This window comes from Melanotaenia boesemani, chromosome 6 (genome assembly GCF_017639745.1).
Source record: "Melanotaenia boesemani isolate fMelBoe1 chromosome 6, fMelBoe1.pri, whole genome shotgun sequence".
NCBI classification, from domain to species: Eukaryota; Metazoa; Chordata; class Actinopteri; order Atheriniformes; family Melanotaeniidae; genus Melanotaenia; species Melanotaenia boesemani.
This window is the reverse complement of record NC_055687.1, coordinates 26,789,951-26,803,421: the sequence shown is the minus strand read 5'-3', so window position 1 is coordinate 26,803,421 and position 13,471 is coordinate 26,789,951. Positions and strand designations below refer to the sequence as shown.

The 13,471-nt window shown below is 36.6% G+C and overlaps 1 protein-coding gene across 1 annotated transcript in view; it reads left to right on the top strand.

Annotated features, from left to right (window-relative positions):
- Positions 1 to 13,471, top strand: part of LOC121641592 (CUB and sushi domain-containing protein 3-like) — a 289,036-nt gene extending 275,565 nt beyond the window's left edge. Inside the window, exons 65-71 of the mRNA XM_041987820.1 lie at positions 5,779 to 5,958; positions 6,191 to 6,256; positions 8,410 to 8,568; positions 8,915 to 9,027; positions 9,576 to 9,663; positions 11,572 to 11,713; positions 12,360 to 13,471. Coding sequence (XP_041843754.1) covers positions 5,779 to 5,958; positions 6,191 to 6,256; positions 8,410 to 8,568; positions 8,915 to 9,027; positions 9,576 to 9,663; positions 11,572 to 11,713; positions 12,360 to 12,519 — 908 coding nt within the window. The 3' untranslated portion in view covers positions 12,520 to 13,471. The remainder of the gene's footprint in view (positions 1 to 5,778; positions 5,959 to 6,190; positions 6,257 to 8,409; positions 8,569 to 8,914; positions 9,028 to 9,575; positions 9,664 to 11,571; positions 11,714 to 12,359) is intronic.

The following is a 13,471-nucleotide window of genomic DNA, read 5'->3' as shown; positions in this document are numbered from 1 at the left end:
AAAAAACTCAACTCACCTCTTTGTGGACATGGCCTTAATTTAAATCCCACCGGCTCACATCAGTCAAAGCCTTGGGGACCCCCTGTGCTCTCTGAGGAACCCCAGGCTGGGAACCACTGTACTAGAAAAGAGCCTTTAAATGGGTGTCCACTGTAGCTGACACTATGCAATAAAAGGTAATTTTGTGAAGATTGAAACTGAAATGCGACACCGCCACAGACCTGCCAACACACTAGAAGAGCTAGCAGCACACCTACTGAGAAAGCTGGAGCTTCAGTAAATATGGTCAGTAGATGCTGTGTGGATTCATTTTGTACGGAGCTGCAGTTGTACTGTTCAGTATTCCATCTGATACCTGCTACATTTTTCACCTGGTGCTTTTGCAATCGTTAACCACAGAAAGCTGGGATTTACAGATACACATACACTGCTGTGGCAACTGGACTAAGTCCCCCGCTCCCCACAGGCATACTTGCACTATGTTGTTGAATGGCTGCTGAATCCTGGCAGGACTTATCCACCATGACAGTGCAAGTTTAACCATTTAACAATGTTAGCAACTTTGTTGGCAGCTGGAAGGCAATGAAAATACACATCGAGCTGAAATGAAATCTGCTCTGGCCAGTGTTGGTCATTTATGATAATCTGAGATCTGTCAGTCAGGGTGTTGTCTGGAAACACTTCCAGCAGCTGAGAGCTGACAGAACCGCTTCATTTCCTCTGATTTTTCAACCTTATTTTATTTAACTGTTTATTGTTTTAATTATTCATGTTTGGCTCAGTGGTTGTGATGTTACAAAACATTGATTTATTTCTGATTTACACAGACTTGAAATAGTCTAAAACATTTATTTTAAAACCTTAGGGCAGAGAAAAGTGTAAAACCTGCTATTGATGAAATGATTCAAAGTGGCGTCCAGAATTTTTTATTTATTTATTTATTTTTTTTACAGCAAGCACAAAGAATATACTTCAATATAAGTAGAGACACAGATGGGGAAAGCTTTAGCAACTTTGACAAAAGGTGAAGGCGAGTAACTGTAGCATACAGGCTGATGTAACCCAGCCTGCATGCAAATCTTTAACTGACTGAGGTTGTGTGATCTTGTGAGAAGCACACTTTGTCTGAGGTCTGATTAAAAAGAAAAGGAAAGGAAAGAAATAAAAAATACTCATACTGCCATGAGAACAAAATGGAAAACTACTGAAAGAGCTAGAAACTTTAAAGCTTTGAAACAGAATTTTCTTAACATCACTTTCGTGTTGTTGAGCTCCAGTTCTCTTGATTATTCTCTAAGGACACCTGGTGCATAACAACATGGCTTACCCTATTATGGTAATGCAAGTGAAGATCCAATTGATGTCATTTGAAAAAACAACTAATCTAAGGTATTTTTAAAGCAGCAGTTTCTAACTGTTTATGCCTCAAAACACACAAAACAGGTAGTACTCATGTTTTTTCTGCTTCCTAAAAAAAAAAAAAAAAAACTTTTTAAGGATTTGCTTTATACCCATGAAAAATATCCCAGCATTCACATTGATAACCATGATGATAGGTATTCAGAATGATGTTTTCAATCTTCCTAACCATCTTCCCCAACTGAGTTCAGCAGGTGCAGTTTTTGCCATATGCCGTGTATTTTTCTTCTTATGCCCTCCATCAAATGTCATGCCTTAAAAAAATCCATTGATTTCTTTCTGCCCTTGTGCTGTCATTGTTACTGCTGGGATTAAAATAGATAAAATATCTTTGACATTCATCAGATTTACCTGCTCCAAACATTTTGAAATGAACACAAATTTGTTAAGTGACTGAGAAATATTTTACCATTAAATTACCATGACAGGTATATAATCACAGTCAGAGTATCTTTTATATTAGCCTAACATGCCCATAACACTGTTCACCAGTTCAATGAGGCGGCCTCTGTCCTGCAGGTTTTAGATGCTTTCCTGCTGCAACAGACCTGACTCAAAAGAAATGGTTCTTCCCAACATTTTGTTATCATGTTCTGCACAAGTCTAGTTATGACCCATTAATTTGAGGCGGGTTGAAACAGGGAAACATCTAAAACCTGCAGAACTGCAGCTGTCGACTGGAGTTAAAGGTCCTTGAATGCCCTCCCTTTTTTTTATTTATTTATTTATTTATTTATTTTGCAAGGTAAAAACTGATACAGTCTTATGTATTTTTTAGCTGCAATAAACCACCATGAATACTGAAAGTCTGGTCTTTATTTAATATAGCTATTTGGAGAAAAAAAGCACTTTTGTTAGCATTTTAGCTGGGCTCCCACTTTTAGTTAGAATGACCTCAGCATTTTGTCTTTTCTGTTTACTGAGAGTCTAACTGTGGAGTGCTGAATACCTGAACCCACTGATTAATCTAGAACTTTCTCCAACTTTATATAAATATAAAGCTGGATATAAAATATCCATATAAAATGATTTATTTGTGTGTGTATTGTTTATCACTCATCATAGGCATTTTGTAAACAGCCTGCTGGTCACATTAGCTTTAACCCACACATCCAGGTTTATTCTGTTAAAGATGGTTTATCTTTTGTTAAATTCAGTCTCCAGTCAACTTTTGTTGATTTGTTGATTTCACATTGTGAGTGTTTAAATAATTTCTGATGTTGTATAGGGACTTATGTTATTAGTTAATGGTTTATGTTTGTTCATGCTTGCACCTTCTAGTATTTGTGCTATTTGCCACTAAACACAACATTATAAAACACTTCTTGGTGGTAATTAAGAAAGGAGTGAGACTAGCTTTTTACCTAATTGAGCATTAAGCAAGATAAAGCACAAGGTTGCAACATACAGCTCAAAATATAAATCGATTTTTATACTATTGATAAACAGTTTAATTTCTTTAATTAATTCTTCCCTTATACAGCCAGAACATATGAATAAAGGCCCACTGGGTTGACAATATTATGGAAAAATGATGGCAGCGTAAATGCATTTGAGTATGAAAGCCTTTATATGGATTCAACACTGTGTGAACCCTCAGTCACAAGAGAATCATAAATCCTCTAAAATACCTTTATCTCTGATTAAATGGGCCCTTTTAACTGTAAAGCCACTTAGATTTAATAGTGAGGCCAAACAATATTTTGGGGGGCTGGTCAATGCAAAAACGTGGAGAGATTTTAAACACAAAAATGTAATCGATGTAATGTATACACATTTAGTATCACTTTATCTCAATCATATCTTTATAACAGACTGATAAGTTTGCACAAAGATACACCACATTTATTTAAAGATATGAATGCTTTTACTAGGTCAGTACAGCATGAATTGTTGGAGTTCAGGATGAGCATCTTAATTACAAACCAGTAAATATTTCAAGTTCATAAGCAGCTGTGAACTTTGTTATTCAAGACCAAAAACTTTGTCTTTGCCTTATAATCAAAGTTAACATAAGGAAAAGTCATGAGTAAGACATAACTGTCTCTTATTAAAATGCCAAACTTTGAGCTAAGTGCCCTCAAAGGCCTTGTTTAATCTCATAGAAGTAAACCCCACTGAGCTGTTTGAAATAAACATGACACGCTGAACAGAATTTGATACAGAGCATGACTTGTCTTCGATAAAACAATTTCTCAGCCTTGTAACTGTCTGTAGTATTCATGGTCTGCAAACACAACAACATTTCTACTCTGGACATGTGCTGACAGTTTGTCTGTTTAATGAGTAACAGAAACGTCCACTCAGACACTGAAGATGGACTTTATTTATGCTTCATTTGTTTATTCATTGAGATAGCCACACTTTATGCCAGCAGCTTTGAGTATAGATAGATACAAACCTTAGATTTTCTGAAATGCTTATAAACTAACTGAAAGCATCTGCATACAGTTTTACAATACAGTTATCCTAGTATTTTCTTTTTCTGTATCCCTTACTGTGCTCAACTAATACATCATTTTGTAAGAGTCTAAGATGAATTGGAGAAGCATCGCTTCTCTCCAGTTTCTGTTTACATCAGAACAAGGACATTATTTATGCCCACATGTAACCAACTCTACCAGTCCAGACACTAGAAGAAGAAATATCCAACAAGAAGAATTTCCTGGAGTCATTTCCTCTGGTATAGTTTTAAAAATTGTGTTTCATACTGGCATCCCTTTCCATATCCTATTGCCGCTAATGCCATTAAGACGCCATGAAGGACCAATTTGGTACTGTGACTCTCTTGCAGCTGTCGCCTGTTTAACAGCTGACAACACATTCTTTCACTCACAAGCTTCAAAATTATTTTGATGTTTTCACATTATTGTTGATAGCTCAGAGCCAAAATGTTGAGCCCTGCAGTGTTTATGGTGTTTGGGTGATTTGCATACATTTTTGTTTTGTAGAGAGAGTTCATTGATGTGACGCATAAAATGAAATTTAAACTTGTGAGAAAATAAAGATATTAAATGTGGTTTATTAGAGGCGTTGGTGGAAATACAACAGTATCAGTTTTTCTGCTTAGTTATTTAGCTAAAGCTTGCATACTATTCAGTCCCATCAATAACTGGCATCACTGGTTTCCTATTTGTTGTTATTTAACAGAATAATTCAGCAAACTGGATGGGCAAGAAAGCCAAAACTAAATCACAGTTGGAAATAGTTATCCTTAAAAGTACTTATAACTTTTCTACATTGTGTGTGAATTTAATTTTAAGTGAAAATGTTCTTGTAAATCTGCACTCAAACATCTGAAATAATAAAGGCTTATTTAAAATAAATAAATAAATAAAATTAAAACTTCCATTTACAAAAATTTTTCAGTCCTTATATTCAGTACTTTGGCCTTACTTTCTAGCATACAGGCTGACCAAGACCTCTGCTACACCTAAAACCTCCAGTTGGACATTTCATCAGCATTTTGCTACCTTCAGATGTCTGTACCTGTGTGTGTGTGTGTGTGTGTGTGTGCGTGTGTGTGTGAGAGTGTGTGTGTGAAATCTTTAAACCTTAATGCTCATTCTCATTTTAAAAAGCATCTCTCTAAAGACATACAGTATGACATTCACTTCTGCACTCTTGAAAGGACTCCACCAGCCTTTGCTTGTGTGGAACTGCTCTTGAATATTTAAATTTTTTTTCAAGAAATTTAATAAAGCATGTGGTCCTACTACCAGCTGAGGTCTACCAGACCTTGTGCTGCGCAGCAGAGTGACAAGATATTTTATGGTTTGCAGTACAAGACTACTGTTTAATGGCTTCTAAACATTAAACATTTGCATTAAGATCAATCTTCACTTTTAACCAAAATGAATTCACTCAAAAATTAAGCAGGGCACATACCAAGCCACACATTTCCAGGAAAAATAACCATGAAATTATATGTGCCTTCATTTGTAATATACCCTGTATTGTTGTCAAGGAATAAAGAAGTTTTTAAGTTTTTTTGTCTAGTTGTCAGCAGCTTTGTGAAAATTTTGTCAGGGTGAATTTGATGGTGCTGCAATGTGGACATGAGAGAACCTATTTAACTTTGGTGGGGATCATTAAAAAAAAATGCAAAATAGGGCACTGACTTTGGCATATGATCTGCTCCACAAGTTTACTTCTTGTTCTCCTTTTTTTCCTTTTTATCCTCCCTTTCTCTATCTCTCCCTCCCCTCAGAGAGGGCTTAATTACATTTAGTCTACCTGTCCGCTTGTGTTCTGTGTGTGTATATCAGACTGGATACCTAAATATGTGTTTACAGCTCTATTTTTATGTGGGTGTAGATGTGTGTTGACGAACACATTTGTCCTCTGCTTAATTTCCAGCTCACATCTGCAAGCAGCCCCAGGACCCAGACAATGCTGACGTCATGGGTCTAGACCTTCCATCCTATGGTTACACCCTGGTGTACACCTGTCAGCCAGGTTATTTCCTCTCCGGAGGCTCAGAGCACCGTGTCTGCCGCTCTGACGGTAGCTGGACTGGCAAGATGCCAGTGTGCAGAGGTATGCTGTCTACTGAAATCTTTGGGGGCAGATGATGGATATGGTGAAGGAGCTAATGCTAAAATATTCCATAAAAACCTGACAGAAACCTCCAGGCATCTTTGCAAAGTAAAGAAGAGTTTAAGGCAGGTAGCATGCTACAGTTGAGAACACTGGAAGCATCCTGCAGCTGTTTAAACTTGTTAACTATTAGTATATCTTTGTGTTTATGCATATTTATGTTACTCTGCAGCTGGATCCAAATCGCAAGAAAAAACTGTCAAACTCGTACCAGGGACGCCAAGTCCTAAAATGAAGGGTGAGTATTAACAAGCTGCAAGCTGCTTAGCCAGTTGATACTGAAGTTGTCATTCTCATGTTTTTTGATAAGACCAACATCAACCACCATGACATGTTCATTCTTAGAAAAAATTCTGTATTTCCTCAAAAACCTTTATTCACAAGCAGTTGGTGACTTTTACTGTTACGCTTAACTTAGTTTAAGGTGTGCAGCTTTCTGAGCATGCCCGGGGAGTTTAGTGTTTATTTGATAGAACATAAATCTGCATATTATTTTAGATGAGTGCGAGTATCTTACAGATTTAAAAACAGAAAACACATTTTCATATGTGGAAATAATGACCTTGGTCTGTGTTATTTACTTTAAAGCTATAATACAGGATAAAAAAATGTGTTTCTTCACTCTGTTGCAAGTCTGCTTTTGGTATATTGATTAATCAAGGATGAATAATTACCAGAAAAAGCATAATTAATATAATTTGTGTCAGGGTTATTAACAGCAAGTATGAAAAGGTCATGGAAGAGACCAAATCTGCTAAATTAGAAAATATCCATGCAGCAAAGTAATTATAAATTTGACTATTCTACATCTTTGTAAGTGGTTGAAGATGTTTAGTAATTAAATTGTATATTCAGAAAGATCTGAATTTGCCTCTGGCATTAGAAAAGTACACTAGAGTGACACAAGAAGGTTAAAAGTTTATAATATCCTAACTTAAGCTGCAAGTAATTAAATTTAAGTCAAACTGTTTGATTGGATTTGAGAGAAAATGTTGCCTTGGTTTCTACTTTGCCATTATTTAACTGTTTTTTTTTGACTAATTATGTAGTTTCAGCTGGACTTTGCGTTTTGTGCTAATTAGCATAGCTCAGCATGCTAACATGCTAACTTACAGTGAGATGACGTACAATGTAAACATCACCTGCTACACATTGGTTTTGTTATTAATAGCACATCCCCATATTAACACACTGACTTTAAAATGCCATGTTTAAATAAACCCTGCGTTCTTCTACTATGGCCACAGGCTCTTTTCTATTTTCATTTCTGTAGTCGCTAATTCTCTTCATTTTACAGTGATCAAAAAGCCTGCTAACACACACTAACATCTGGCTTTTTAGTGCAGTAGAAAAGGTTTTAATTGATATTCATACCCACATCAAGCAACTCTGTAGTAGTTATCGATATATATCGTCTACTGCTCCAAACAGCATTGATAGAAACTTAACACCTGGATGCACACGCTAATTTTTAATGATGAGGTTGCTGCGCTCAGGTCTGCAAATCATTTTATTTCCACCAAAAAAAAAAAAAACATTTAAGATTTCATGTGCATGCTTTGAAGTGGAATGCAGAAGTTTAGGGACAAAAAGAGAAGAGACTGATCCAGTTCACTTGTCTACAAGAAAACTAGCAGCTCATTTTTTTTCTGTTGTGTGAACTCAACCTTTGGAGACAGTTAGAATTAATGAATCAGAATATTAGCACAAAAAAGGGTGATTGTCAGAAAATATGGTCCAGCCTGGCCTATAGGACATAGCGTAATGCCTTTATGTTGTGTAACTTGCTTATTATTACTTATTACTTATTATTACTATTAGAATTATATTATATTTTTTCTATTATGATTATTACAAAAATGATGAATTATACAAACTGATGGGCCATTAGCGTCGGTAGTCACTAAAATGTTATGTGGCATTCAACCTTCCTTGCTCTGTAAATATTCTGCTATTATTCTGACTAGAGTCAAGTTTATTTTCTGAAATTCCCTAAAATCAGTCACCTTTTCATCCTCATGGCTGAGTCATTATTCCCTAATAAATAATTACTTGAGGATAATAGTTGCGTTATAAGAAGAGCTGGAAATGGTTCGATCTCTTTAAAATTATTTCAGTAGTTCTTCTTATTTCACAGTGTCAGTCCTGAATTCTCATTCAAAATGTATTTAATTATTATTAACTTGGATTGTCAAATCATATAAAGGAATTGATTTTATTCAGATTTAGTGAAAAGATTATCAGGTGTTTGTATGCTTCTTCCCCTGCTTAACTAATCATCATTTTTACACTGTGGGGACAAATATTCATCTTGAATTTAAAGCATTGATTTTATGTTAGAAGTAATATTTGCTGGATTAATGTATTCCTTTGTACTTTTTCTTTCTCCAGTTCCTGATGATGTGTTTGCCCCTGATTTCATCTGGAAGGGCTCCTATGATTACAAGGCCCAGAAGCAGCCAATGAGTTTGACAGTCACAAGCTTTAATGCCACAACTGGAAAAGTCAATGTTACTTTAACAGACAGTAGCGTGGAGTTTCTGCTCTCTGGTGAGCCATCTATAAATCATCTGCCTTCTACTTCCTATTCTGCACCTCCCCTCTCCTCCCCCATCACCTCTTTATGTCACTTCTATTTGTTTTGTGGGTGCCTTATGTCAGTCAGTCAATCACCAAATGATCTCATGCATGAGACTTTAAATTAACTATCGGCTTTAAAGATGGATGAATTAGTGTGCACTGACTTATCTGCCCACTCAAGAGTCACTGGTCTCATCCCTTCTTCCCTTCCTCTTCTCTCACCTTTCTTTTCTTGTTTTTTCATCTCTGCTTCCTTTTCTCTTTTGTTTTCCAACTTCCGTTGTTTTACTTTCACCTCTTTTCATCAACCTTGTAGGAGTCTACAAACGGCAGGAAGCTCGGTTAATGCTCTTGCTGTACCAGATGAGAGCACTGACCCACAGCTCCTTGAGCAGGATTACTGATGAGACCTGGGCAATGGATGGATTTGTAAGTATACACAGGAATGACTCTTTTAAAAAAAATAGACAAGAGCTACACACACACACACACACATATATATATATATAAAATGCCTGAAAGACAAAAAGCTGAAGTTAGCTAAATAAAAACTACAATGCATAAGAGTATTTCCCTGTTTTCTGTGCTTTTTTTTAATTTGCATTTATTTAAATCTTCTGTACATTTAGTGCACCAGTTGCCAAGTTCTTGCATTTACATTTTGTTTGCTTTGATGCTGAACAACTGCAGACAAATATTAATTAGTGGAACTGAAGAGTCTTTTCTTTCATAAACTTCATGGCAGACTATGACACTGCTGAGTTACTGACAGCAGCAGCACTGCTTCTGATGTTAACTGGAGATTCACAAAAAACATAGGTTTCATATTTGGTTAGTATGTAAAAACTGTGTCCACCCCAGCTCTATAAAACATTAGATCTGACAGGTTTTCATTGGCTAAGACGAACCATGATGTACATATGTTGCACTTGAAACATGCCATAGTGTTTCTTGAGCTTGTTGCGATGTGTGTCCAGGTTTCAGCTGAACCTGAGGGTGGCAGCTATGTGTTCCAAGGTTTTATACAGGGTAAAGACTACGGACAGTTTGGACTGCAGCGACTTGGTAAGCTTCTTTAAAAAAAAAAAATACTGAAAAGTCTGTTTACCATTTGTCACTCATCATAGTTTTCCATTTCTCACCACAGAAAAACAAATAGTTCTAATATTTAAATAAAAAAATTCCAAGAGGCTTATCATCATTTCATGTGGACTTATAAATCTCACTGTTGAATGATGTATTTGAGTTTGAAAACCGCATATTCCCTGAAGGGAGTTTTTATGTACCTGTCTTGAATCTGAAATTCATAAGCCCACATGAAACTCGTGTGAAAGTTCAGAATTTTACTTTGGGGTTTGTGCTAACATGACTGTAAGTTCTTAAAGCTTTTTATTGGACATGGCTACAGCAGGCATTCCTTTTAATAAGAAACTTCCTTTAGCTCTTTTCTCTTTGGAGTAGAAGTCGAGTAGCAATAAATACTGTAAAAATTCAGTTTATAAATCAGAAGAAAAGAGCTGTGTTGTCTGTTCTGAGAGGCTGAGAGCATGTCTGCTGAGGATTCTGGTTGACAGCTTTCAGACCAACTGGGCTAACAGGAAACAGAAGTGAGGTCAGTTCAACCAAACCAACCTGCTGGGGCCTGAAATCACAAACTTGCACAGTTGAAAAACATATTTTTTTAGCTGTCTAGCAAAGTTACTAATATATTAATCTAACCACACAAGGCAAATGTAACTACATTCATCAGCAAGCAGGTACTGCCAGTGATGTGGCACCAGTTAGACAGAAAAATGAAAGCCAAAGAGGAAGAGTTCACCCACCAACAGTACAAGTTTCTTCATTATTTAAAGTCTAAAGTCTGTAAAGCTGCCATGTGTAAAATAATCACTGCAGAGGCAGGTGTTGGTAGTGATCCTCTGCTCTCCATAAGCATGGCTCTGCACAATCAGCGCACTGAGGTTGATTATTGTAAATCCAGATTTCTGGGACTGTACCTCTTAAAAATGGCAGCACAACCTGCTGCCCTTCACTCCCTGAAGCATAATACTGGTTCTCTGAGTTCTTGCTAGACCCAGCACAAAAATGATTTCATTCTTCATCTCTGCATCCCCAAGTAATTTAGATAAGGCCCAAGTTGTTCTGCAAATTTTGGCTTTTAGGGAATTATGCATTTATGAAAAAGACAGACTAGTTTATTAGTTGGCAAGATGTCACATGTGTAGTTGTATGTTATAGTTATTAATATCTAAATGCATTGTAGTTATAAATATGTAGTGTTAGGGGTTGGGTCATCTCAAGTTTCTTTGTCCCATTAAGTCATGATTTTTCCACAGTGCTGTATAACATGGTACTTTTATTCCAACAATTATGTTCTAGCGTGTATAATAGGTTTCAAAGCAGATATCTTAATTGGCTTTACATTGACCTTAAGACCTCTCTTCCAACAGGCTCAGTCTGCTATAACTGGTTATAAATGGAGGACTGTAAGGCAGCTGAGCATTTTTGTTTTGGGACCAATTGTTGAATCTTGAAACCTTCAGCACATATTCATAAGATTGAAAAAGTTTTTATTATTATTATTATTAGAAAACTTACTAGATCTGGGGGTTTCTTTTAACTAAGACCTGTTGCGTTGTACATTGTAATTCTGAACAACTCGATACTATATTAATATTGAAATTGCAGCGTAGTATTCAGACATCTTTTATTAACCACATGAATGCCTTCAGCAGTGTTTCATCCCCTTCAGCAGCCTTGTACCTCGTTTCCATCCTCGATTTGTCTACATTTTGATCATCATAGTCATCGTTGTCTTCATCACCAGCAGATATGTACACTGTCATTTTTCCATTGCTTTGTGCTTCTCTAGCATCACTGTTTTTGCGAATGATTACATTTGAAATATAGCTAAATAAACTACACTATTGTGCACATTCTCCAGATAAATATAAGATGCTTTTCATTCTCCAGGTTTGAGTGTGAGGAAGAATGTTACACTCACTGACCCTGAATCCAACGGCTCCTCCAGCAGCAGCTCTGTTGCAGTCGCAATCCTCGTGCCTTTCTTTGCTCTCATCTTTGCAGGCCTTGGTTTTTATCTCTACAAGCAGCGGTAGGTGGTCCCTACATGTAATCTTAGAAACCAAATCTAGTTTTTTGAATCAGACTTTTAACGACACACCACACGTCTGATGTTGGAAGAGTTTCTCAAATCCCAGACTTATGCATATATCTATGGAGTTGTAGCCAACGCAAATATACATCAAGATGAGGTAGATGATGCAGTGAGGCTAACTTCTGCAGCCTAATGTATTGCAGTTAGGCTCCTCACTGGAAACAGAAGCTTTCTTGTAAGAGACTTCAAAGCATGATGTAATATTTGTCAATGTATTACCACCCAAACCAAATTACACAGAGGCATACATCAAACTATTTTAATGAGACCTTCAATGATGTCATATGTAATGTTTTTGCATTTTTAGTGCACAGTATGAATGTATGTTGTATGGACATGATGTGTTTTTTCTTGATTTCAGCAGATTACCTCTCTGAACATTAAGCTAGTTACCAGTGAAATAGCATAGTCTCCCCTGACTGCTCTTTTCAACAGTAATTACCACGCAGCCTCATTTACCTTTTGCAGCTGTCCACACCAAGATAATGGAAACATGTTTACGTGATTGGAAAGAGTGGAGGTAATTGGAACTCTGTCTATCGGCTAACGTGCAGCCTACTTTTTTCTTTTCTCCCCCCCACAGAAAAACAGATAAGGCGCAGTATACAGGGTGTTCTGTCCACGAGAACAACAATGGACAGGCCACATTTGAGAATCCCATGTACAACACAAACACAAAAGCTTCTGAGGGGAAGGTCGTCCGCTTCGACCCCAATCTCAACACTATCTGCACCATGGTTTGATATAGAGGAAGACGTACAGAGAGAGAATCACATAAAAAAGTTTCTTGTGTTTTTTTCTTCACTGTGGACAAAAAAAATATTTTCTCAGCTTCTGATGACACACAGATTTACTTAAAAATATAAAGCACACTTTCAGCTACATTAAGATAGCTGCAATGGATAGCATTCACAAGGTAGAAGATGAAAGAGGAAAATATGTTGGTTCCTGTTCAGATCCTCCCATAGTCTGGTGGAGAGAAATGATTTTACACTCTGTGAGTGTTAGCTCCTTGACTAAAAAAGCCTCTGGCAACTAGATAAAATGGAGTATTTTATGCTCTGTAGTATAAATATAGAGGGGTTATTTCACAATGCCAAATAAAAAATTTAATGTTTTTCTTTTCAAATAAAACCATCCAAGATCTAGAGATTTTTTTGTTGTTTTTTTTTTTGTTTTTTTTTCTGTTTTCTTTTTCAGTCTTAGTCCGACTGACAATTATTTGTTATTATGGAGAATAGGAGCTTCTCAACTGTGAGTTGATCAATGTAATCTATTTTCTATTTTCCAAGCAGTAGGGTGTGTAAGAGGAGCTGAAGTAGCAGAAAAGAAACTGCCTGTCAGTGCTGTAGTCTGTTCAAAGTTATACGGTCAATTATACCTCTTAATTGGACGGTACCTCCTACTGATAAGATATATGACCAGGAATCTAACTACTGAAGTGCAGAACAATTTTTCGAGTGCCACTGGGAATGCTAGGGCTTTTATTATTACAATGCAGGCTCTCTAACAGTAGAGTACTTTTTTTTCCACTTGAAATACAGTCTACATTATGTTTATTACCAAGTTGGGTACAATTAATTTGTTTTGGACAGAAATGCTTAAGCATGGCCCATTAAAACTGCTGACTGGCCTGAAAGACTAGTCAAGGCGTTCAGTTTCTTCCAGCATATTGGCCATGTGGGGATGTATTTA